Genomic DNA, 24,241 nt, shown 5'->3' on the forward strand with positions numbered 1-24,241 from the left:
TATGGGCCCCGGTTGTTTGTATGAGCGGATAGCATGCCAAAGCAAACACGTGCAGGGCTAAAAAAGTGAAAAATGCAGTGAGAGGCAGCAACATAATTCTACAGCGGATCCCAGATCTGTGGGTTCACACCGAGGTGAGACAGGCAAGATGTAGAACAAATAAAAACACCCCCCCCCCCGAAAGTCTTCATCTAAATAAATGATGTGCAAGGATGCGTACGCTCGCACTTCATGAGGTGGTGAAAGCTCAGTGTTTCTCCCTGGTCTGTGTGGGGTGAGGTGGCCGGGAGCCAGAGTCTTTAATTCCTCTGTCAAACAGCACTTCATACATCTCTACCACTGTTACTGTAACTGTAATTCTCATCATGTGTACGCATCACAACTTTGCACCTACAGACTCCGAACTTTCAGTCTGGCTACATCCACACTACTACGTTTTATTTTGAAAAATACAACATTTTCTAACTAACTCGATCTCTGTCCAATTTAGCGTTTTAGCTCCGTATCAGTTTTAATCCCCGTCTATACCAACACGCCTGAAAACACACATCATGTGATCACCCTCATACACTTGGCAAGTGCGGGCCAATGTTCATGAGAATTGTTTGATTGCTTGAATAATAGCTTGTCTCATTGTATCATTGTCAAATGCAGAATTTAACTCCACAACAGCTGTTAGCAAAGACAACAGGGTCAGCAACGCTTTTAATTGATTATCTATGTTGGGTTCTACACTGATAGCCAAGGCTAGTGATAATTCTACGGCTAAGGCCAATTCTTCAGGAAGCGGGTCATGTGATGGGAGCCTGACGAATCAGCAAAGGTTACATTGTGTCAGAAAAGACCCAATCGGCAATCTGTTGTTAGTGTGTATGTCATCGTTTCCAACCATTTCTGGACATTTCTGTCTGTCCAGACTGAAACGCAGCTCTGAAGCAGCGTTTTCAAACGTATCTGTTGTAGAAACACTAAAACTCAGGAGTAGTGTGGACGACAGGCGAAGCCGTAGCAGCGTCGATGCGTTTTCAAACAAAAACTTAGCAGTGTGGATGAAAGTCCCTGTGGAGTTAGACGTGCTCAAAAAGTTTTGTTCCGCCTTTTGTTTGAGATCTCTGATGAGACGACATAAAGGAAGAAAGAAAGAAAGAAAGAAAGAGATGAAATGGGCCGGAAAAAGAAAGAGCAAAACGATGGCATTACAAAAGGGGAAAAGCAGAATGTATCCCAGAGCCACTCTTGTGTAGCAGGTCCTTGCAGCTCTGAGCAGCCTCTAATTAGGCGAGTATTCAGGGGTGGCATTAGTTCCCAAACTTTTTAATGGGGTGGAAAGCGGAGCTCCTTTTAGAGAGCGGGGATAAGTGTAGCGACTGTTCCATACACTGAATAGCAGATGGAGAGATTCTGCACCTCCCTGGGAGGTATTCACTCTTTTTTTTTCATTCCATTCCCTGTACTCTACCCTTTTCCCAATTGCTCTCTTTTTCTTATGTTTCTCCTGTGTTTTCCACACATTACCTCCATCAGACGCTCTGAGGTGTAAACACACAATGTTTCACCTCGAATTGAAATAAACTGATGCACGAGAAGAGTTCAACTTTGGTCTTTCAGTCCAAACTCAGACAACACAGTGTGATGTGATTGTAAAGAATGAATGAATAAAAACAAATGTAGCCTCCTGAGTGAGACTGACCTGTCTGCTGTGTTTATTAATTTAGTTGGTCCTCTGTGTGTCCCCTGTCTGTCTGATATCACACTGTAGCTTCACAGCACAACTACTGTACTTCAGAACTTTGCCTAATAGTTTAGGCTACCTGGGTGGGGGGGTAGTTGAAAGGGTTCGTTTGTACTTGTTTTTTCTTTTTTGTGTGCTGTTGTGGTTGTTTTCTTTTTTATTGTATGTGTGTTTTTCATTTCCATTGTGATTTACTGAAAATGGGGGGAAAAGATGGGAGTACTGGATCTTTAAATTCTGTATTTCATGTTATACACTTCGCTGAATAAAGTATGAGAAAAAACTTTTTTTTATCAAATGTATTAATTTATTAAACTCTTGATTTTTCTCTTGTGGGGATCAAAAATGAAAAAAGAAAATACATTTCTGGTCAGTAAAACTTTTAAAAGTAATTTGAAAATATATCAAAACTATAAAACTTTATACAACTATAAAGCTGTTACTTGTGTCATCCAGATTCACATAATTTCATCATTTCAAATTGGATTTCACCTCTGAAATCCTTTAAGTCGTCTTTCCTCACTTATTTATTCTTTGGTATTTTTTATTGATTTTAAAAGCTTTTTTAATTTAAAATGTAAATATGGACTTCTCATCATTTATGAGATAAAAAACATTAAACAAAATGACTTTATATGATTTGTGCCACTTAATGATTTTCATGATGATATTGATGAGTGCTCTATCCTTCTTAGCCTATTTATTATTATAATATATAGAGCAATAAAAGAACGTATGAATATTTTTGTTAATCCCACAGTGAACTCCTGGTTACACTCAATGCAGCGTTTTTGTGGGGTTATAAATTATTTAATAGAAACATTATTGGGCCAGAAAATTAAGATTTTTACCGTTAAAAGCTTTTATAGAGGAAAAAATAAATGAGCTTCAGTAATTGCACAGGGCAACCTGAATTCATTATTTATTGAAAAGCTATAAGTTTTGTAGCTGTTTTTCATTTTTATAATTTTTATATCTAACATCAAAATGTCTGATTGGAGGAAACAACTTCTTTTTTTATAACAGATTACTATTATACAACATGGGATCATAAATAAGTTCTCAGACAGTGCTAATAAAGAAAGCTTATCAAAATAAAAGACTGGAAAAAATGACCATAACTTAAAGCTGCATGTGGAATGCATTAGAAAAAGCTTTTTCCCTTTTTAAACCTTCTGTTTATATTGGCACTTTTATTTATTTATTTTTTCATCTGAACTTATCTTAAACAACAATAAATCCCATTTTCTCTTAGTGTGATTTTGTACATTTTCAATGCCACCACTTCCATCTTCAAACTCAGGGTTGTTGGTATCTCTCTTGTTTTAAATACATCTTTGCTGCTCTGTCCAGTATAAGCAGAGGTGCTGGGGTCACGCTAAGACCCCTTGTTAATAAAGGATACAAAATAACGTGCTAACTGGTGTGCAGCTTACTTCAGAGTTGCCACGTCTTTATGACTTTCTTTGAAATGTATAGATTATTTTCTCCGCGCCTCCAAATGCCCCAACGCATTTACCCAAAGGCCAGTGTCTTTTATGGGCTGAGTGTTGTGCTTTATCCCCTCTCCTCATGACCTGTGACCCAGCAGGATAAACTGCTAACTGAGCTTCAGTCATGCTCAAGGAGGCTGATGTCCACATGATCCGTGACATTTCATGAAAAGCCTCCTTTTTAACTGGACCACTATTTACACTGATTCTGCTGCTGCTGCCATTGTGACCATAGGACAAACCTGTTAACCAACAGACCAATGAATTCAGTTTTTCAAATGCAACTTGTCTTTTTTTAATACTTCAAACAACTTTATTTTAGTTTAACTTTAAATATGCTAGTAGCCACTGCTTTGTTGGATCAGTCTATTTCATATGTTAAATAAATAAACGAATAAATAATAACAATGATATAGTGATAATATATAGTGATAATAATATAGCTTTTAAACGTTTAGCCTGAAAATAAGATAGAGCCCTCAGAGGGACAGTTTTTGCCATAATCACTAATCAGATAGATAGATAGATAGATAGATAGATAGATAGATAGATAGATAGATAGATAGATAGATAGATAGATAGATAGATAGATAGATAGATAGACAGATAGACAGATAGATAGATAAATAGACGTGGGATGTTTTGGATGAAGGACCTTGATTTGCATCAAGTTTCTAAATGGATCCAAGCCTGCTGCGTATTCTGGATACGTGTGTGCAAGTTAACTTTCTTAAACCTCAACTATTAGCTACTAATATTTGTCCAACCAGGGCAAGTACGCAATTAAAATGGACCTGAAGCCCAAACGGACTCTGAGTTGAGTATGAAATCCCCAGGACCATGAACCCACTGGCCCATTATAGGAAGATATAAATGTTTCAGATACACACACATGCGATAAAAACTATATGCGAGTGTAGGCCAATTACATCTAATACACAAATCTAATTGCAAACTGCATGGGTCGCCCAGATTTTACAGATGGACACCACAACATTTTTATATTTACAAGTAACTAAATACCACGGATTAAATCCCTGCAGGACTCTAGAGCAAAAAACGACCCGGACTATAGCTTTAAATATTCGTCTCCCTGTTCAGCCTGGTATTTAAACTAGTCCATATAGTACAACTGACCTGCTTCCCTGCTGCTCTCCCTCTCTCCTCAGAGTGAGTGTGTGTGTGTGTGTGTGTGTGTATGTCTCTCATTGCGTGTTACATCATCACGCAACAGCCCGAGCTGTCCTCCCGTGGCCTAGTGAACTGGCTCGAAGCGCCCTGCATGCATGTAGCTATATCTACCCACACACACACACACACACACACACACACACACACACGTTGCTTTGAATCAGGGGATGCAGCAGACACATGCAGTCGACGGCCGCACACATCCAGTCACGGAAGCAGCAGGGCTCCAACAGTATAGGCAACATACACAGGTCGTGAAAAATTAAACACGAGAGGTCTGACACATCACGCAGCATCACGGCAACACAGGTGCTGCTGCAGCCTCGAGCTCCAGCAACCGCCTCAGACATGTGGGGAGGGGGGGGACGAGCAATCTGGTTAAAAATGAAAAAATCCACGGTGTCTAATTGTCTGCAAATTTCTGTGCGTAAAATCAGCCCCCTTTTTGTTTTTTTGGGTCAAAATGAGGCGTGATCTCTCCTGCGTGGGGGAGGTAGTAACCCTAAATAAAAGCGAATAAACAATAAAACTAATGCTGAGTTGTTTACGGTGGTTTCTAACCTCCAAAACACCCCCTGTCCACGCATCCATGCGCTCTGCGTGGCGCACAAGAGCAGCGCGTCATTTTCTCGTCGGCAAAACTGTGTCAAATAACAGCAGATATTGAAATGTTGACTTCCCCCCCCCCCTCTCCTGAGCTGACCAGCTGTCGGCATCAGCACAGGTAGAATCACCCACCAGGCAAAGAAAAAATAAGAATCTAAAAATACAGCCGCTCTCCCACCGCCACCGACACCTTCCATGTCCGCTCACCGTAATTATTGAGGATGAGCGTGTGAGAGGTCAGGACGCAGGACGCGCAGGAGCCGGTGTGCGCATGTTCCACAGTGAACAGCACGAGTACACGAGTGAGTGCCACATCTAAACAAACATTTGCAAATATTATATATATATATATTATATTTTTTTGTGGTCCGTGACGCACGCGTAAACACACACTTTTGGAGGAAACACTCTTATCCATCATCCAAAGCCATGCAGTTGTTATTAGCTGATTAAACACACAATCCCAATAACAAACACCTCTGACTTCGTGGTTTTATAAAATGATTTGACCCAATATCTTTCTAAGCAGTCGAGTGAGCACTATAAGCCCATAATTATTATTTAACAAATTTATTTCCAAACAAATTAGCTTTTTTTTTTTTTGCAAAACGAAATTTATTCTTGTTTAAAACAAACTGTGTAAAAATATCACACTTCAATTACACAACACTTGCCCCAAAATGTACAATGTTTTATTACTGAAATAAACACACACTGCATATTATTATAAATGTAAGATTTTGCTTGCTGTGTCATACAAAGTTCAAATCAAAACTTGAAAAAAAAAACTGTTTTGATTTGCCATAACTATTAATAAAAAAAGAACATGGATGTGTTTGACACAAATACATTATTATTAGCCTATTTCAAACATGTGATCATTCATAACCTGCTCATTAAGTCATTGTATCCTGAGACGCCCTAAAAACAGTGACTGAAAAGAATCACTTCATTGAAAGTACAAGGAAAGTTCGTGGTCAAAAAGTCTGATTCACACCGAAGATAAATGAACATAAATAGCCTATATCTTTATAAACAGCGTGAATATAGGCACACATCGTGTTCTCATGTCCATCATTCAGCTGTGTGCTATCAAATAAACATACAAAAATAATCCTACCTTCAAAGAGGGGCGCGTTTTTTTTTGTTTTGTGGCAGTTTTCTTTTTGTCTAACTTTCTGGAAAAGTTTGCAGTTCAGACTTTTAGCAGCCGCTTGTGCCGCTGACCACTCTGCTCGGAAAGTTTTCAGCCGGGTGTAAAACAGTTCCTGGGTGGACGGTCTGCGGCTGGCCCCCCGCCGCAGGCCCCAGAGAGGAGGGTAAGACCGGGACGAGGACCGGGGAAGTCCTGGAGGGGCTCAGCGAGCCGCCTATGATGCTCTCTATGGAGAAGGGAGAGCGCTGCGCCGGGGAGCTGGACTTCTGCACCGGGGACGCAGCCTGCGCGCTGGCGGAGCCCAGGCTGGAGCTGAGCTGCGGGTAAAACCTACTCCTGGCTAAGTCCGTGGTGGTGGGCATGAGAGAGGGCGCGGGGATAATGGTTCCCGTGTGTGAATGCGAATGCCTGGAGTGCTGCTGGTGCTGCTGCTGCTGCTGCTGTTGCTGCTGCTGCTGCTGCTGAAACGCAAAGAGCGCAGAGTGTGTGTGGTAGGACTGGAGCTGGATGCCGTATCCTCCGCAGCCGTACGGTCCGTACCCGTACGCCGCAGCGGCAGCAGCGGCGGCGGGGAGGAACGCGTTGTGCTCCCGCAGCAAGTCCTGCGCCTGCTGCCGCTTGAAGCGCTTCCTCCGCCGCAGAAAGCTCCCGTTGTCAAACATATCAGCCGACTCCGGGTCCAAGGTCCAGTAGTTGCCCTTCCCGGGGTTCCCGGGCTCCCTCGGTATCTTGACGAAGCAGTCGTTGAGGGATAAGTTGTGTCTGATGGAGTTCTGCCAGGCCGGGAACTTCTCCCTGTAGTACGGGAAGCGGTTGCTGATGAAGTCGCAGATCTCGCTGAGGGTGAGCCGCTTCTTGGGGCTCTGCAGGATGGCCATGGTGATTAAGGCGATGTAGGAGTAAGGGGGCTTCACCAGGGTGTTCTTGCCCGCCGGCTTGTAGGCATCCCTGGAGGAGGTGGAGCTGTCCAGGCATGGAGGAGGAGAGCCGGCCAGGAGGATGCCGTCGTGCATCTGCGCCACCTCGTCCACGTAGGAGCGCGTCTGGCTGTCCCCATCCTCCCCTTCTCCGACCACGTCTATGTCGGTCTCTTCCGAAAGGATGGAGGCATCCGACATCTCTGAGCTCAGAGTCATGGCTCGCACTCGGCCGTGCCCTCCGACGCCAGATGAGGAAGACGATGATGGGATGCACAAGCCGCCCTCCCTCTTCAGAAACTCCCGTGAGGAGGAGGGGGAGAGGAGAGGAGCACGTGTCGCCGCCGGTCACAGATGCCCCCCTGCTCTCTCGCTATTTCCATATGTCGGCAGGTTTATTTCTTAAAAGAATTTCCCCCCCCCCGCCGACTTACGAGCGATCCAGTCGATGTCGGGCAGAGAAATGCGCCGGGAAACCTGCAAAAGGGCCAAACCTGAATCACAGAGGGGGTGGATCCTCTCAGTGTTTATACCAGCGCCCTGGTCACATGGTGAGGAGACGTCACCAGGGCCGACGAAGGGAGAGAGAGAGAGAGAGAAATAAATAACAAAACACAGGGTCTTTAAAAAAAAAAAAAAGTTTTGTGTGGCCAACATCCTTTTTAGTGGTTATTCATGGAGGTCTATATGGTCCACATGTATGACTAATGTCAAGCTTTCATTACACCTCAGTGCTCTGAGCAAAAATACATTCTGGAGGATGAAAAAACATGTCCAGGAAAGTTCAATTAACACACACACACACTAACACACACACACACACACACACACACACACACACACACACACACACACACACACACACACACACACACACACACACACACACACACACACACACACATAGGCAGGTAGTATAGGCTACAATTATGTATCAAATAAATCTATACATTATATAATTAATAAACACATTATGTATTTGTATGTATGTATATATTTAATTGCATAGGTTTGTTTACTATATAATATGTAAATATGGTATGTTTATCTATTATGTATAGCCTATTTGACCAGCCTATACCAGTGTATATAGTGTATATAGCCTATATTAGTGTCATATATATGTATGTGATATGTTTATTTATGATATAATATGTAGATATAATATGTTTACCTATTATTTATGGCCTATATGACCAGCCTATACCAGTATATATAGTGTATATAGCCTATATTAGTATCATATATATGTGATATGTTTATTTATGATATAATATGTAGATCAAATATGTTTATCTATTATTTATGGCCTATATGGCCAACCTATACCAGTGTATATACTGGTATATACACAACCTATATACACTGGTATAGGTTGGCCATAATATTTATATATATATTTATTATATTATATATATTATATGTATATATTATCGCCTATATTACCAGTGTCATATATTAATGGGTAAAAATGTCATATAGAGCACTTGCAGATTTTTTATTTTAATGTAAAGAAACAGCACTTGGAAATAAAAAATACTAGTCTAAATATCCACTGTGAAGAATACCTGTAAAAAATACCCACGATAGGCTATTTAATATGAATGTGTAGTGATGCAGTGCCGGGGAGTGGTGCACCGTATCCAGGCAGCTCGGTTTGCGTGATCCGGTAGTTATCTAGATTATCCGCGAGCCATTTGTAATGGAAAAGAGTCAGCTGTTAACTCGAATCAGTCACGGGTCACGCAGAGCATGCAAGCCCCAGATATAAGGCCTCTGCTCTGCCGTGCGTCTGCAGCATCGTGCGGCTGCCGCTGCCGCTGCCGCTGCTGCTGTGTATATCTCTGTAATTTTATATTATCTGCCCTGGTTGCGGGGGATGGCATGAATATTTCTGGGAGTTGGTTTCTTCCTGTTTAACAAAAGTACAATTCTGATTAAAGAGATACTCAGTTAAGAGATTAAGAGTTAATTTTCAGTGGCAGTGTCCAGTGAAAATGTCATTACAATGTTTGCAAGCCTATCAAAAAACAAGATTTCATAAAATATTAAAAAGAATATACCGTGAGTGTCTGTATTTTATTTTAAAAGCGAGCCTGAATAAAACATATGGAGTTCATGTTTGTTGATTTTACACTTCTGTTCCCGTGTGTGATTCATCCTTTAATTTATATCATATTTATATAGTTGAGAGAGTGTGAATACACATGAAATCTGTTTTATCTTTATCTTATTTCCAACCTAACTCTGGCACTGAAATTGTTTTGTGACTTTTCCATTGTTTTTTGGCCGCAGATAACTCCGGACATGATCTTAATTTTCTTTAGCAAAAATAAATCAAACCCAAAAAGCAGATCAGCACCACACTCTGCTGAGTTTAATCGAATTATTAAGGAAAAACAACTTTCCCAAACATTTTTACTTTTCACTTTTTCCACTCAGTGAAAAATAGAAACTGCAGATATTTTTTTTAAACACAGTTGACCTAAAAGCGCATTAAAACTTATAATAAAGTATATTTATATAAATATATATAAAACTCTGTACTTATCGTGACTTTATAACAAACTGTTATATTCAGGTGCTGTGTGGCTCTTCACTAACTTTTCTTATGGTTCTCATTTGACCGGCGCCATCTAGTGGTGAACTTGTCTCACAGTTATCTTATATCTTTTTTTGTTGCCCATAAAAGAGAGAAATCACAACCATAAATCCACAGGTATTTAAATGTATTTTAAATCTATATTTTTTCAGAGTTTAGCAGCTGAAGAACATATCGTTTGTCTGACGTATCATCCTGATACAAAGCTTCAAACTACAGCTCTTATTTAAACCATTTATAGATTTATGCCACCTTCATAATCAGTTGTGTATTTGTGTATCATTGAATGAGTGACAGTTGTGTCGCCAGTGTTTAACGTCATACTTATGGACACAGTCAGGACGCACTTCATCACGATATCGCTTTGACACTTTTAACACTAGGAATTTTCTTTCTATTCATTTTAATCTCCATTTTTAAACGACCTTCTTCATTTCCTTTTCCGTTGTTGCAGTTTGTGGGAAGGGGGTGGGCTGAGGGTTTATGTTGTTTGTAACATCCTGTTGGAAAATCTGAATTAAAGTGTATTATGAATTTATAAATTTAATCATAATCAATTTCTAAATAATACCGATAATTGTTCTTAATTTTGCTTGTGGTAATTTATTTTGTTAATAAAGGAGTTGATGCTTTTGTATATTGTTGATTGTTATGCATCACGACCACTTCACAGTTTGAAATATAACACGAGTCTGCGGGATCACCTATAGACTTAATTCACTTTATATTGATTATTGTTTTTTTTTTTAAATACAAAAGCACATAAAGTGACACACACACACACACACACACACACACGCACGCACGCACGCACGCACGCACGCACGCACGCACACACACACGCACACACACACTTTATATAAAGTTTTAAAACATTTTTGTGAAGATGAATCAGTGATGGTGAGAAATTGTTGCAACAACCAAGATTCGCTCTAAAAGATAAGACTTTTATTGTAGACGAATAGTTTTGTCCGATCACTTTTAGCTTTATGATATTTCTAAGGATTGTGTGATTATTAACAATATAGACGGAAACACTCCACCCTGGTTTGATTAAATGAAATTCCAGCCCTCACTTTTTAAAGCCCAATTAAAAAAAGGAACAAGTGTATATATGTAACCCTAAATTAGTCCTCCCTGCCTATATACCTGCATTTAAAAGCATGTATAATGAATGAGTCGCAGCTGTAAATCCAAAGACCTTCACACCAATCGTTGGGTTCATCCAGAGAACTCATTAGATCCATGTCGTGAGTTATTTTAATTGTTGAATGAGATATTATCATTAATTTATACAATCTGGCCAAAATAAAAAGGACGCCTCATAAAGCCAGGACTGCACAAAGACTCCTTCTTTCTTTCTTTCTCTCTCTTTATATGATCTGACACTTACAGCAGCAGCACTAGCATGTGTGGTAAACCACTTATAAAGTGTTTCTAAATTCCCCGTCTGCGATCCGAGGGTGTTTCCGTGCCACGGGGTACCAAGAAAGCACTTCGATGTTTTAAACGCCTGCGTGACCCCGCCAACACACACACACACACACACACACACACACACACACACACACACGCACACACGCACACGCACACACACACACACACACACACACACACACACACACACCACTCCAGTGTGTCACTGTGTGATAGTGGTGTTTGGAGGCAGGTGATTAACGTGTATCACATGCAGACAAAAAGGCGAGACAAGGTACCAACAAAGACACTGAGTCTGCAGCGGTGACTGTTGAGAGGAAAACTACAGAAAACTAGAGGACCAATCACACTGATATGAGCTAAATACATCGCTTATAGAGAAAAAGAAACAAACAAAAAAACAGATGCTGTAATTTGGATTATTTTACAGACTGTACACGTGAAACCTTTTGAAAAGGGTTTAATCTCTAGGGAAGGGAAAGATATATAAAGTGAATTTAATACTAAATTCCTCTTTCCGTTTGATCAATGTGACATTAACGAAGCAAACTCTTCACATATTTCCAGATCTTTACTAAAACCAGTTAATATGAAGTTACAGACCGAGATGGGGTTATAAATTGCATTGATACATGGTGATGATGGAATATGCAGTTCAACTTTTCCCAGTATAGTATTTTCATGCTTGAGGGTGACTATTTTTGGTGCATTCATTATTTAAACGACAAATTCATGCACTTGACTTTCACTAATAGCATCGGTAACAAAACGCAATCACGGAGCGATTATTATGGAGCTGGATGACAGAGATGAGCAGATTTGTCTGATTATATACATTTTATTATGTACAAATTCATGCCATCTTTGTGCTATACAATCTGTTATCTTTGGCCTGGATGGAAACCGGTTCCTAAAGAGGTTCATTGTCGTCTTTGTTTCATGTTCACGTTTGTGATGACTGTGCAAAGAAGTAAAACTAATTAATTACGCCATAACACCAATAGCCTTTTGATATCAAAATGCCCCATAAGATGAGTATTGTATTAATTTATGTTTTTATATCGTATGTGTTCATTTCATTTCACTTTTACAGAATGTGGCTGGGAAAAATAATCCAAGTTTCCTGTGTACTTGGGAATTTTGTGATGCTGATGTTGCGACATTGGTGTAAGTTTCAGTCAGAGTCCAATGAGGCAATGCTTTGTGTGTGCGTATGTGCGTATGAATGCTTGCAGGTGTACATGTGTAACAATTTGTCCGACAATCAAATAATTGAACTGAACATTGAACTCTTTGATGTTCATGTTCATGGACATTAAAAGGAAAGGCTCTCCCACCCATGACCTGACTATTAACTTGGACAACTCCGTGTTAGCCCCCACTCAGACTGCTAGGACCCTGGGTGTGACACTCGACAGCCAACTCTCCCTCACGGCCAACATTACTGCAACAACACGTTCCTGTAGATTCATGCTGCACAACATCAGGAGAACACGCCCCCTTCTCACTCAGGAGGCGGCGCAGGTTCTGGTCCAGGTTCTGGTCCAGGTTCTGGTCCAGGTTCTGGTCCAGGTTCGGGTCCAGGCCCTGGTCATCTCACGCCTAGACTACTGCAACTCCCTCCTGGCAGGTCTACCTGCTAGTGCCATCCGACCTCTGCAGCTCATCCAGAATGCAGCAGCTCGACTGGTCTTTAAACTAAATTCACTCACACTACTCCGCTCCTCCGGTCCCTTCACTGGTTACCAGTGGCTGCCCGCATCCGTTTCAAAACACTAGTACTTGCGTACCGTGCTGCGAACGGATCGGGTCCAGTCTACATCCAGGACATGGTCAAACGTTACACCCCAGCCCGTTCACTCCGCTCTGCCTCGGCCAATCGGCTTGTTGCTCCCTCACTGCGAGCTAAACACTCATCAAAATCACGACTGTTTGCTGTCCTGGCTCCGAAATGGTGGAACGAGCTCCCCATGGACATCCGGACTTCAGAAAGTTTACACATCTTCCGCCGCAAACTAAAAACACACCTCTTCCGACTATACCTCGAATACAATTTTAAAACTAACAATTTAGTAGCACTTAAATGGCACTTACTTATAGCACTTTTTAGTGTTACTTATATTGTAAGTCGCTTTGGATAAAGGCGTCAGCTAAATGAAATGTAATCAATCAAAGGATAACACAAAGTAACAACATTAGAGGCCACTCCCATATTGTTACTTTCCTTTCATCCAAATACCACTTCATTCACGTTCAAGTAATCATTTCCTAAGGACACTTCGTGCGGACACCCGACTTTGTTGAGACTTCTCATCACTGACTTCGGAAACTTCACTACCTGCTGCAAATCACAGCTGGCTTAAGAAGAGAAAGGAGACGCTGCAGAAGAGAATTGCAACATCGACATTGATCGCACCAAAATGAGAGACAAAACAGTTTCAGCCGGCCGTTTGACAGCAGATAAACCTGGTATGTATATCTCAACACACAGAGATGGGGAGTAATTCAGTACATTTACTCAAATACAATACTAAGAATGCTATACTATAAGTATCTAAGATTTCTTCTGCTTTATATCTCAAGGTAAAAATGTCAAAGGAGCAGACTTTTGTTGAACACTGTCAAAAAGATACATAATCCGTATAAACGTAAAGAAAAAGATGTTTAGCAGGAAAGAGATGAAGAAAGAGAATGTGTTGTTTAAAGTTCATGTCCAGGGTTGATGATTTGTGTGTTCAGGGTTGCATGAAGCTGGTTGCTTTCTCTCTGCCCTCGCTAACTCCATGTAACCTTGTAATGCTCTTCTTCTTGGTCACAGATGAACAGATGGCGTCAGGGGATTCTGAGGCGCCACAGTGCAGCATACTGTACAGCGGCACCAACCGCTACTTCATCACGGAGGTGTGCGGTGAGGGGGCCTTTGGCAAAGTTGTCAAGGCTGTAAATGTAAACACATTCCAACCAGTGTCCCTCAAGATCCTCAAGCATGGGGCTCAAAGAGAGGTATGTAATCTTGTTCATTTTTAAGTTTTGTTTCACGTTTTCTCACTCCTAACTTGTTTATTAAAAGAACTGCTGATACCATGCGGTGTCACCTACAGCCCCCATATCATAATTACTCTTTCCTCCACAGCTGAGGATGCTTGAGGCAGTGAGCGCTCTTGACCCCGCCAAAAACAACGTGGTCCACTTCATGGAGCAGTTTCAGGACGACGGACAAACCTGTCTGGTGTTTGAGCGGCTGGACATGAACCTGTACCAGCTGCTGCAATGGCGACGTGGACACCCGCTGACTCTGAATGAGATTCGGCCCATTGCACACCAGGTAAAGATGATGGGGCTCTTTAATCAACCTATCATCAAGTGGTAACATACCTGTATGTCTTCTACATCTGTAACTAACATTTCACACTGTTTCTGCAGTTGCTGACAGCCTTTGAAGCACTGAAGAGCATCGGGGTGGTCCACTCAGACCTCAAACCAGACAATGTGATGCTGGTGAACCACGAGAGGGAGCCCTTCAGGGTGAAACTCATTGATTTTGGTGGGTCCTTCATGACCTCAGAGGACACGCGTTGCAAGAAAACCCACACCCAGGGCTACAGGTAGGATCAATGTGCCAACCTCATTGTGTGCACTTGTGTGTTAGTGTTGTAAAGGAACCAGCAGAAATTGTGTCAGTCTTCAGTAAACATGGTGAATTTGACTTTGTAGCTATGTTGGTTCTTGTTTTCACTCACAGTTCACCCGAAGTCATCCTGGGCCTCGCTTTCTCAGAGGCCATTGATATGTGGGGTCTTGGCTGCGTGCTCCTTTTCCTCTACCTCGCCAACCACCCATTTGCAGTCAACTGCAGGTACCAGGGAGTAAGTATTCAAATATGTGTCGATTTAAATGCCAAGACTGTTACATTCGGCCACAAAAAAACATGTTCAAATCAACAGGCTGATGTGATTTTTCTAATTCTCTCTCCAGATGAAAGGAATTGTAGACATGCTGGGTCAGCCAGATGACGACTTCCTCAAGGCTGGAAAATACACCCGCCACTTCTTCATGGAGGACAAGCACCGGTGGGACCCAGAGTGGTCGATTAAGGTATTTTAACCAGTTTTAAAATATTTTTCTCCCACTAAGACAATAGCTCTTCTCAAAATGTTGAACAAATTAAAAAGTATCTGACCAACATGTTTTGTTCCTGTAGACCCCAAGTGAGTTCGAACGTGGGACTGGCATCCAAGCCAAGGAGAGGGCGGGTGATATTAGAAGCCTGGTTGACCTGATCACAGTAAGTTGTCCATTTCATTACCAAAGAAAGAATTAGTACCAAGTTTCTCTGTGGTTGAGAGACAGGAAGTAGTTAAACGGTCACCTACTTTATTTTAAATCCAGCTTCACCCAGTGCTGAATGGATCCAATGAGCTCCAGGACAGGAGAGAGTTCGTCAGTCTCCTCAAAGGCCTCCTACAGATTGACCCAAAGAGCAGGCTCACACCTCAGAGGGGTCTCTCACACCCCTTTCTTGCATTGGTCCACTTGATGGGTGACATGGAATGCCCATAGTAAGTCACTGGTTTCAGTCGTAGATGTATTAATGGAATGAGTTGTTGATTTATTGTTCACTGACTAATCCGCTGATCTGTGTTTTTTTCAGTTTAATGAATTGTCTGGACAAAATGGGGGTCTTAGACTTGGACGACGACGATGATGATGAGGGCTTTTGCTCAGCCGTACCATAGTCAGAGGACACAGGCTCAGCTGCTCCTCACTCCAGTGACAGGGTTGAAGACCTGGATCCCCCATGGGATGACACTGCAGACATTGATGCTGCTGGCTCAGATGCAGAGGAATCAACTGAGAGATGAAGCTCAGGAGACACAGCTCTGTGAAGAGACTCATCCTGCCAGAGCCAGCAGTCTGAAGAGGATGAGGACGTTTTTAGGCAGAGTTGTAAAGAGAGTGATGTTAGTTGAAATAGTATAAATTAAGTATATATGAACTGTTAAGTAACATTTTCTTGTTTTTTGTTTAACCAACTATTTTAAAACCTTAAGATACACAATAAAATATCTTGATATACCATCGGGTGTGTTTATTTATAATCTGCCCCACATCATCACGATAACAGTGACATTTTGTGCAGCATTGCCACCTAGTGGCTGTGGTGAGGTACTCAAGGTAATTTTCTGCCTGCTCTAACTGAATTTAATCAAAAGTCTATTTGAAGAAAGGAAAACGGATAAATGTAAATATTTTGTATCATGATTCCAGTCACCCACACATTTTATCTGTTAGATACCACAGCTACAACCACAGGTAAATAAAACAAGTTCATACAGTAAAAGAAAATCATTAAAACAACCATGGCCCTCTGCTAAGTATCTGGACAATCCATTAATTCCATACCACTGATGAACAGAAAAATGAGGGGTAGACAGGGGCATCCTAACATAAGAGGAAACATCGTCAAAGCAATATGGCTTGAAAGCAGCATGAAAGAAACAGCTGAGGTCCTAAAGGTCAAAATGGAATAAAACGTCATTAATACAATAAAACACCCTCTCCCCATTTAGACGTGGCCACATGAGAAAGGAACAAACAACCAAACAAACTTCAGGAATCCATGTGTTCCATAAAAAAATCAATATCACATAGTGAAGAACCTGGTGGGATGGCTGGCTGTAATCCTTGACACACCCCCGCGCTGCAAAGTTTAGTTAATTGGGTTTGTCCTTGGTCCCACCCTCTTAATGGCTGTACTCTTTTTTTCTATTGGGACCAATGTTCATTGTTTCACAGTTTCCATAGTAAAATTCCAGAGTTGTGTAAGATAGTTGGAAACATAGCAAAGCCCTGCCTTTTTAAACCTTTGTCATTTTGACAAGGTGGTGAGTGGGTGGTGTTTCTAATATTAACATAACATCCCCCTTCGAATGATAAGCTCAGCAGCGCTTTTACTTCCTCTATAACCTGAAAAGAGCAAGAGCACCATCACCAATCATGTGCATCTTCTAGCGAAGAACCTTCGGGTGCATTCTGACCAGCTCTTTTACTGTGTGGTTTGGGAGCTGCACAGCTAAGAGGATCACCGGGGCCTCACTCCCTCCTGGACATCTACAACACTATAGCCCACAGAGCCACCAGCATTGTGTTGGTGCAGCAAAAGACTGTGTGTGAGGGGGATTCTTCTTCCTGCACAAGAAGAACCCTTACTGAATATTTTCAATGCAAACATGCACCTGTCACTTTTTGTAGTAATTTCATCTTCTTCTTTTTTTTTAAACTGCAAATGCTTCTATCAAATTACAACTGCTGCGCACTTTAACTGCTATTTACCACATCCTGTAGATGTGCATTACATTACTTCCCTTGCAGTATTTCTGCACTCTCATCCACCCATCATGCACTACTCTTATACAATCCACCTTGTGCCTTGTGACTGCATGCGTTGTACTGTGTACCAAGTTATATGTTCTGTCTATTTACATGTTTACACAGGGATCAGAGAGAGAAACAGCATTTCAAACAAGTCTATGTTCTGCCCATATGGCAGAATTGACTTTGACTTGTTTACCCTGTGTTGTTGCCATGATGGAGATCAGCCCCTGTTACTGTCTGTATCAGTTCGATGTGGTGAAATGAAAAAAGTCTAATTATCAAAACGATCTTGCAGCGAATTGACCCAGTTGCAGACCGCTGCTGTAATTTATCAAAGGACGCAGGAGAAAGTTCCACTTGGTCTGCAGACTGCACATAAAGGCCCTGCCCCCAACTGACTGCTGCAGGTCGCGCTCTATGCCTGTTTATTCAAATGTATTAATATTGAACATACCACGTGTCCAAAATGTACCAAGTTTGACACTGCACTTCATTGGGCCATTGACAATACACATTCTATGTGTGGAGCTGATAAGAAGAAGGGTTCGTGTGATTTGCCTTCCACATACAGACAGAGACACACAGGCAGATGTTTGTGGAATTAGCAGGTAGATAAAAAATGATAATGATCATATGCATGTATAATATAAAAATGCACGTGGGGGGCAGCTCAGAAACATGTCCATATCTAACATGAACCTTCGCCCATTGATTGATGGGGGTTGTTAAGGTGTTACCTGCAAGTATTGACTCGGGGCAGCAGTGTCCCAGGGGCTGGCCTGCTCTTTTTGGCCCTACGTCACTTCCTCCCTCCTCTCTCTCGCTTCCATCTTGCTCCCCGCATGTGTCTGCTGTTAGTTTACAGGTCAGTGAGGAGCTTTCAATACCTTCTTCCCTGCACCGTTCCCCCCCGAGCCCACGGCCAGAGGTAAACGAAAGCCTTCCCTCGCCGGACGGCTGAGGTCCGCCGCGGTGCGAGGCTAATCCCGCTGACAGTGTGTGTGTGGCTGCGACTGACAGGCCGTCCTCGGGCTCACAGTTAGCTCCGAGGCTAGCCCGAGTTAGCCTGCAAGTTGGAGGCTACCGGAGCTAAAACCGCACCTTGTTTCTGCGCTGCGGTTTGCTTCAATTAGTCAGCAACTGTTAGCTCGAACCCCCGACGTTAGCTGCGGTGCTGTTAGCTCGTTGCGTTTCTTCTTCATCTTGTTGTTGTTGAGCCTCCCTCGCCTGTTGTCCACAACACAAGACAGATGAGTGAAAGCGTTAGCATGTTGCTAATTAAATAACAGCCCATTTGACTGTTATTCTGACAGCAACGTCTCGCTTGTGTCGATTCAACGCACACCGTTGATCACTCTGCTCCCTGTGTGTGTGTGTTTACATGTGTGTATCGTTCAAATAGCATTGGCCTCATTTCTCCTCATCTCTGTGCACCTTGCATGTCATTGGGATGCTGCCAATTTCCCACGACTTGAGACCTTTTTGTTAGCCAAGTTTCACAGTGATTATATAAATATGGATTGTAAATATTTGTGATCTGATTCAAATATAGAACTGTTGATAATCTATTTACATTCAAAGTACTGTTCATAATTCGCCTAAAGTTTACAGTGTTGCAGCGATGGACAGCTACACCAGGTTTCTATCGTCTCCTGGATTAATCTCTTATTACATTTTGCGAACTGAAGTCTTTGTCTGTAGACTGGCGAGATCACTCTTTGATACACTGTGCAGTTTTTACTCTTATAGGTTGGATTTAATGTTTTGGCAGATTTGGGTTTATCCTTGTTGCATGTTCATCAGTAATCTGATCAGTGTATACATAATCACAGAAACAGCATCAGTGTCAAAGTAAGGCTTGTTAAAATATACTTCTTCTGGCGTAATAACGCCAGAAAGTATTCATGTTGTAAGAACGGTGAGATCAGATACACTGACATCAGGAGGCAGCCCTCAGTAAAAGACCTTCACTATCTCATTTGGCCTGTCTGTAAACCTGTTCTCATTCCATCACCCCCACACACACACACACACACACACACACTATCCATGTCTGCTTGCTGTGTGGTTTTGAGAGTATTGTTGTCGTTTGCAGGGCTCATTGGCATCAGAGTGAATGAATTTGTGGTAGTCACTGTTACTATGTAAACAGTAGACTAGCAATGAAGCTGGTTAAGTTTCAGGGAAACCTGGAGGCTGCCAATATGAATATCAGCTGTGTTTTAAGATGCTAACATAATCATGTATGTTCTGTCTTTTTCCAGATGAAAGAAGCAATTATGAATCAAGAAAAACTTGCTAAACTACAGGCACAAGTCCGCATCGGTGGAAAGGTAATACAAAAAATAATTAAGTATTCACTTTCTTGATACTTTAAGACACTGACAACAGAGTCAAAACAAATTTCCACAGATTTTATTATACTGCAGTGTTTCCCCTATAATAATTTTGCAGCGGCAGTCTACCACACAATTATCACCACCCTTGTTTCAGGATCAGGGCAGACACACATTATGAATCTGGTATCCTTGTACAGTGCTGTATTACCCTGCTGCATGTCCTCCCTCCTCACTCCCAGGCAGTGAGGAGGCAGACACACACTCCAGACAGGAGAGAAGTTCTTCCTGCAGAGTATGATACAACGCGGTGGCCCACTGCCAAGATAAAATCCCAGGGGAAACACTGAACTTAAATAAAAACCTGGAAAAACAAATGCTCTAACTGACAAGAGATGGCCGTATTACTGCTGTATGTGTGAATGAGAATTTAGATGCTTTGCAGGACTATGCAAATGTCTAAGAATATTAATCTAGTGAAATGAGATTTAAGCTCATTTAGAGCAGCACTGTACAGTGAAAGCTCTGAGGACGTTTATAGCTTGTTTCTATGACAACCTGCAGTTTTATCTCTTGCATCAAAGCAGCAGTGTACCTTTTGTGTACAGTCTTCACAACACTGTGTACTGAACAGTGTACTGTGGGCCAGAGAGTGAACTATGATAAATAACAAACAGCAGACCTTGGGCCAAAAAGGTACAATATCTAGAATACATGTTATATTGAATCGAAACGATCTAATAGAGCGTTTTAAATTCCCTGTATTTAATCAAATATGTTTTTATCAATGTCTTCTTAGGGTAGTGCTCGCAGGAAGAAGAAGGTTGTACACAGAACAGCAACCGCAGATGACAAGAAGCTCCAGTTCTCCTTAAAGAAACTTGGTGTCAACAACATCTCCGGTATTGAGGAGGTAATTCTGAACCTTTGTCTCAAGTCTTGTCCCACTGTGATTTAAGGTGAACGTGTTTTCACCTGTGTTTGTTTTGACCCGTTACAGGTTAACATGTTCACAAATCAAGGAACAGTCATCCACTTCAACAATCCCAAAGTGCAGGCCTCCCTCGCCGCCAACACCTTCACCATCACTGGCCATGCTGAGACCAAGCAGCTGACAGAGATGCTGCCGGGCATCCTGAACCAGTTGGGAGCAGACAGCCTGACGAGCCTCAGGAGACTCGCAGAGGCCCTGCCCAAACAGGGTCAGTGGCCTATGACACTACCGCAACATCCACACTACTACAATTTCGTTTGAAAATGTATCAACTCTGCTACGGCTATGCCTGGCGTCCATACTGCACCTGAGTTTTAGAGCCGCTAGAACAGACGTTTGAGAACGCTGCTAGTCCGGTTCATTTTGAATACTCCAGCACTGCGTTTTAGTCTGGATAGTTAGAAACAGATGTTTGGAAACAGTGATGTATGCACTCACGACTGCGTTCTGATCAGGTCTTTCCGTTTACAACGTAGCCTTTGCACATTCGTCCGGCTCCTGTCACATGACCCCTTTCCGGAATCAAACTAACGGCATTAGCCTCGGCTACCAGTGTAGAACGCAGCATGGATCATCAATTGCAAGCGTTGCTGACTCTTTTGTCTTTGCTAACAGCTGTTGTGCAGTTAAATCCTTCTTTTTACAATGTTGCAACTGCTGACGTGTAGGAGACGAGTTCGGTATTTCAAGCTCCTCAATGACGAGCTATTATTCGAGCTGCGATTTGCCACAATTCTTCATCTAACAATGAAGTGCTTCTTGTGTACCGCCAAGTGTATGGGAGTTGTCACCTGATATGCATTTTCAAGCTTGTTAGTATGGACAGGGATTAAAACTGATACAGAGTCTAAACGCTTGTGCAGACAGAGATTGTTAAAGTCGTATGGATTGAGCCTTAAACTTATTTAACATGTTGAATTGCATTGTAGCATGCAGTAGAACACAATGTAGTGAACGTCAGTGTGGAAAAGGCTCCTCAAATCCCTGATATGGACACACACAGGCCCCCACAGTCTCACTATAGGTTCATATGTGTAATTTCTGTTTGGTCAGAATTAGAGACGTGAGTCCTGCCCTCAGGACCTGCAGCTTGATTATTTCTGCCAGACATTAAAACTGCTCTTGAAGTTTCTCACAGACTTTTTTTTCTGCTCTCACAGCTACAGATGGAAAAGCGCCGATTGCAACAGTAGAGGAAGAAGACGACGATGTTCCAGGTGAGCGCAAACACGTCCCACTTGTGTTTAAATCCAGTTGTCTATCTGACTCACAATAAATATCACTTCAAAATGTCTGAAGTAAAATCTGGTTGCCTTGAAGTCTTGCTCTGAAATTCTCCTTCACCCGATGATTGCAGGAGATTTGTTCTCCCTCAGTTAAATGATCATCAGTTACTTTAGACGATCGTGCAATGCAGCTTTTGGTTTGAATCTTATCGTCATTGTTTATAATATCTTAAGATTCCGTTTGCTTTTCTTTGGTGATGAAAATGGCCCAAACACATGAGGATGCCATTACAATAATCTCAGCTTTTCCCAGGACCTCTCTCTTCTCCGACTTCTCACTAATGTAACAAACGATTACACGTGTACTCAGCAATAGGAGCATTCAAAGCCTGATGACACAGGGTTAACAGCCATAGCCATCATGCTGTTATTGGCGTTAAGTTTCCTTTTTGTTCTCTCACTGAAGGTGCATGTTTACTCAGACCTTTTGAATTGTTTCCATTTGAACCCTCGACTCTTGGCGGCAAAACTCAAGAGACGCAGATTTCTGAGTAATTTTGCACCATAATTTTTACAGCTGTTTTCAGTAACTTTACTGAAGTACTTTCAAGGGCCTCATGTGCTGAGCACATTGCCGTTTAAGTGGAAGTGGGAAAGATATGCAAAGCAGTGGGATTGCATTACATCTAGTATCATGTTTCAGATAAATGCACTTTTCCTGAATTGTGCTCTGGCACCTCTGAGAGTCATTTGCCTTTTCTCTCTACTTCAGTCAACTTACAGCCAAATCTTTTGTTGTTTCAGATCTGGTGGAGAATTTTGATGAAGCATCCAAGGATGAGGCTAACTAGAGGAAATGGGACATCCCGGAGTGTCAAAACTTGACAGGACCATGTGGGCACAAGATGTTTTAATGTCTACTTTGAGAGGTGGAAAGTTAATAAATCACCAGAGAAGATGTGAAATCCGCCAACTTTTGGTTGTGAGCATTCTGTAATATGTGCAACACCTGGGCAAATTACTTACGTACTCTTAAGTCAATTATTTTTGATTAACTTTTTAGATTAGTACTCTGAAGTATTAAACACAGGGGTAGCAGTATTTAAGCAGGAGGTATTTTAGTACTCATTCCACCTCTTTGCCACCAGACTCTCCAAATGCTTGTTGTGCTCTGTGGTCCAGTCAGTGATTGTGTATAAAATGTGGTGTTTCAGGCTCATGCTGTGCATCTGTTTCCTCCATGTTACTGAACCTTAATTCTTTGTGGCCTCGTTAAAACCACAGTATCTGGAATAAAACTTTGCTACTGTCAATAAATTGACAAAACGACTGTTATTTGTTCATTCAAGTATCACAGTTGGAGTACTGTAGTTGTCCCTCTGTAGTTGGTCAGCATGCTGCAAGTTTGCAAGTTCATCTTTGAGAAGTTAGTTTGCTTCAACATGATGTTTTGTTGAAGGAGCATTTTACCATAAAATCACCTATTGGTAAAATAGAAAAGACAATGATTTTTTTTCCTCACACTGCTTCTGTCACGACTGCATCAGCAGATGTAATTTAATCAATAGAACCCAACCTGTAACATTAAAGAACTTGCTGGCCCATTTACCAACATTCATTGTGCCAGAGATTTAAATCCCAACCTTGACAACCCATTAACTATCCCTCTGGTTCCACCATGACACCAGTGTCTCAAATAGTGGGTGGATTCTACACACATTCATGCCCTGTTCAAGATGAACTGGAATAACTTTGGAATTTAGTCCCATACTGTGTTTTATCACCACACCAGATTTATGAAGACTATAAAATAACCCTTGGCGGTCTGTATCAAACAGATGGACTTTGTTTCATGCCAACATGCTGAACTGAGATGGTGAACATGGGAAATGTAACCAGATACATTCAGCAATGGCTTAATTCCTAAGGCCAACTTTCAATCAAGACAAACCAGGCAGAGCCAGTGAATTGACTGGTTGCTGCTTCTGAGATGTTGGGAAAATAAAAGTTTTAAATAAAAACTGCTGGAATTACATAGTGACTTTTTAGCAATAACGTATAGTGAAAGGAAGCAGGATGAAATATATTATAATAACTCCCAAGTATTTTTAAACTTTTACTATCTCAGCTATTTTATTCATATCAAGCATAGACACGTTTTGTGTTTTCTTTTCTC

The 24,241-nt window shown here is 41.7% G+C and overlaps 2 protein-coding genes across 3 annotated transcripts; one reads left to right on the plus strand and one right to left on the minus strand.

Annotated features, from left to right (window-relative positions):
- Window positions 1-5,700: 5,700 nt before the first annotated feature.
- Window positions 5,701-7,578, minus strand: foxd1 (forkhead box D1). Its single transcript, XM_035184868.2, has one exon. The coding sequence runs from the start codon at window positions 7,312-7,314 to the stop codon at window positions 6,226-6,228; it is 1,089 nt and encodes a 362-aa protein (XP_035040759.2). The 5' UTR covers window positions 7,315-7,578; the 3' UTR covers window positions 5,701-6,225.
- Window positions 7,579-18,292: 10,714 nt separating this feature from the next.
- Window positions 18,293-23,386, plus strand: btf3 (basic transcription factor 3). 2 transcript variants are annotated; one of them, XM_035184683.2, is made up of 6 exons: window positions 18,293-18,374; window positions 19,774-19,842; window positions 20,645-20,758; window positions 20,846-21,047; window positions 22,000-22,056; window positions 22,870-23,386. In XM_035184683.2, exons 2-6 carry the CDS (start codon window positions 19,774-19,776, stop codon window positions 22,914-22,916), a joined length of 489 nt encoding a protein of 162 aa, XP_035040574.1. In that variant the 5' UTR covers window positions 18,293-18,374; the 3' UTR covers window positions 22,917-23,386. The 2 variants fall into 2 exon arrangements, with proteins under 2 accessions (XP_035040574.1, XP_035040575.1); XM_035184684.2 differs by having other exon boundaries at window positions 18,298-18,437.
- Window positions 23,387-24,241: the final 855 nt, after the last annotated feature.

Source organism: Hippoglossus stenolepis, chromosome 18, assembly GCF_022539355.2.
Source record: "Hippoglossus stenolepis isolate QCI-W04-F060 chromosome 18, HSTE1.2, whole genome shotgun sequence".
Classification (NCBI taxonomy): domain Eukaryota; kingdom Metazoa; phylum Chordata; class Actinopteri; order Pleuronectiformes; family Pleuronectidae; genus Hippoglossus; species Hippoglossus stenolepis.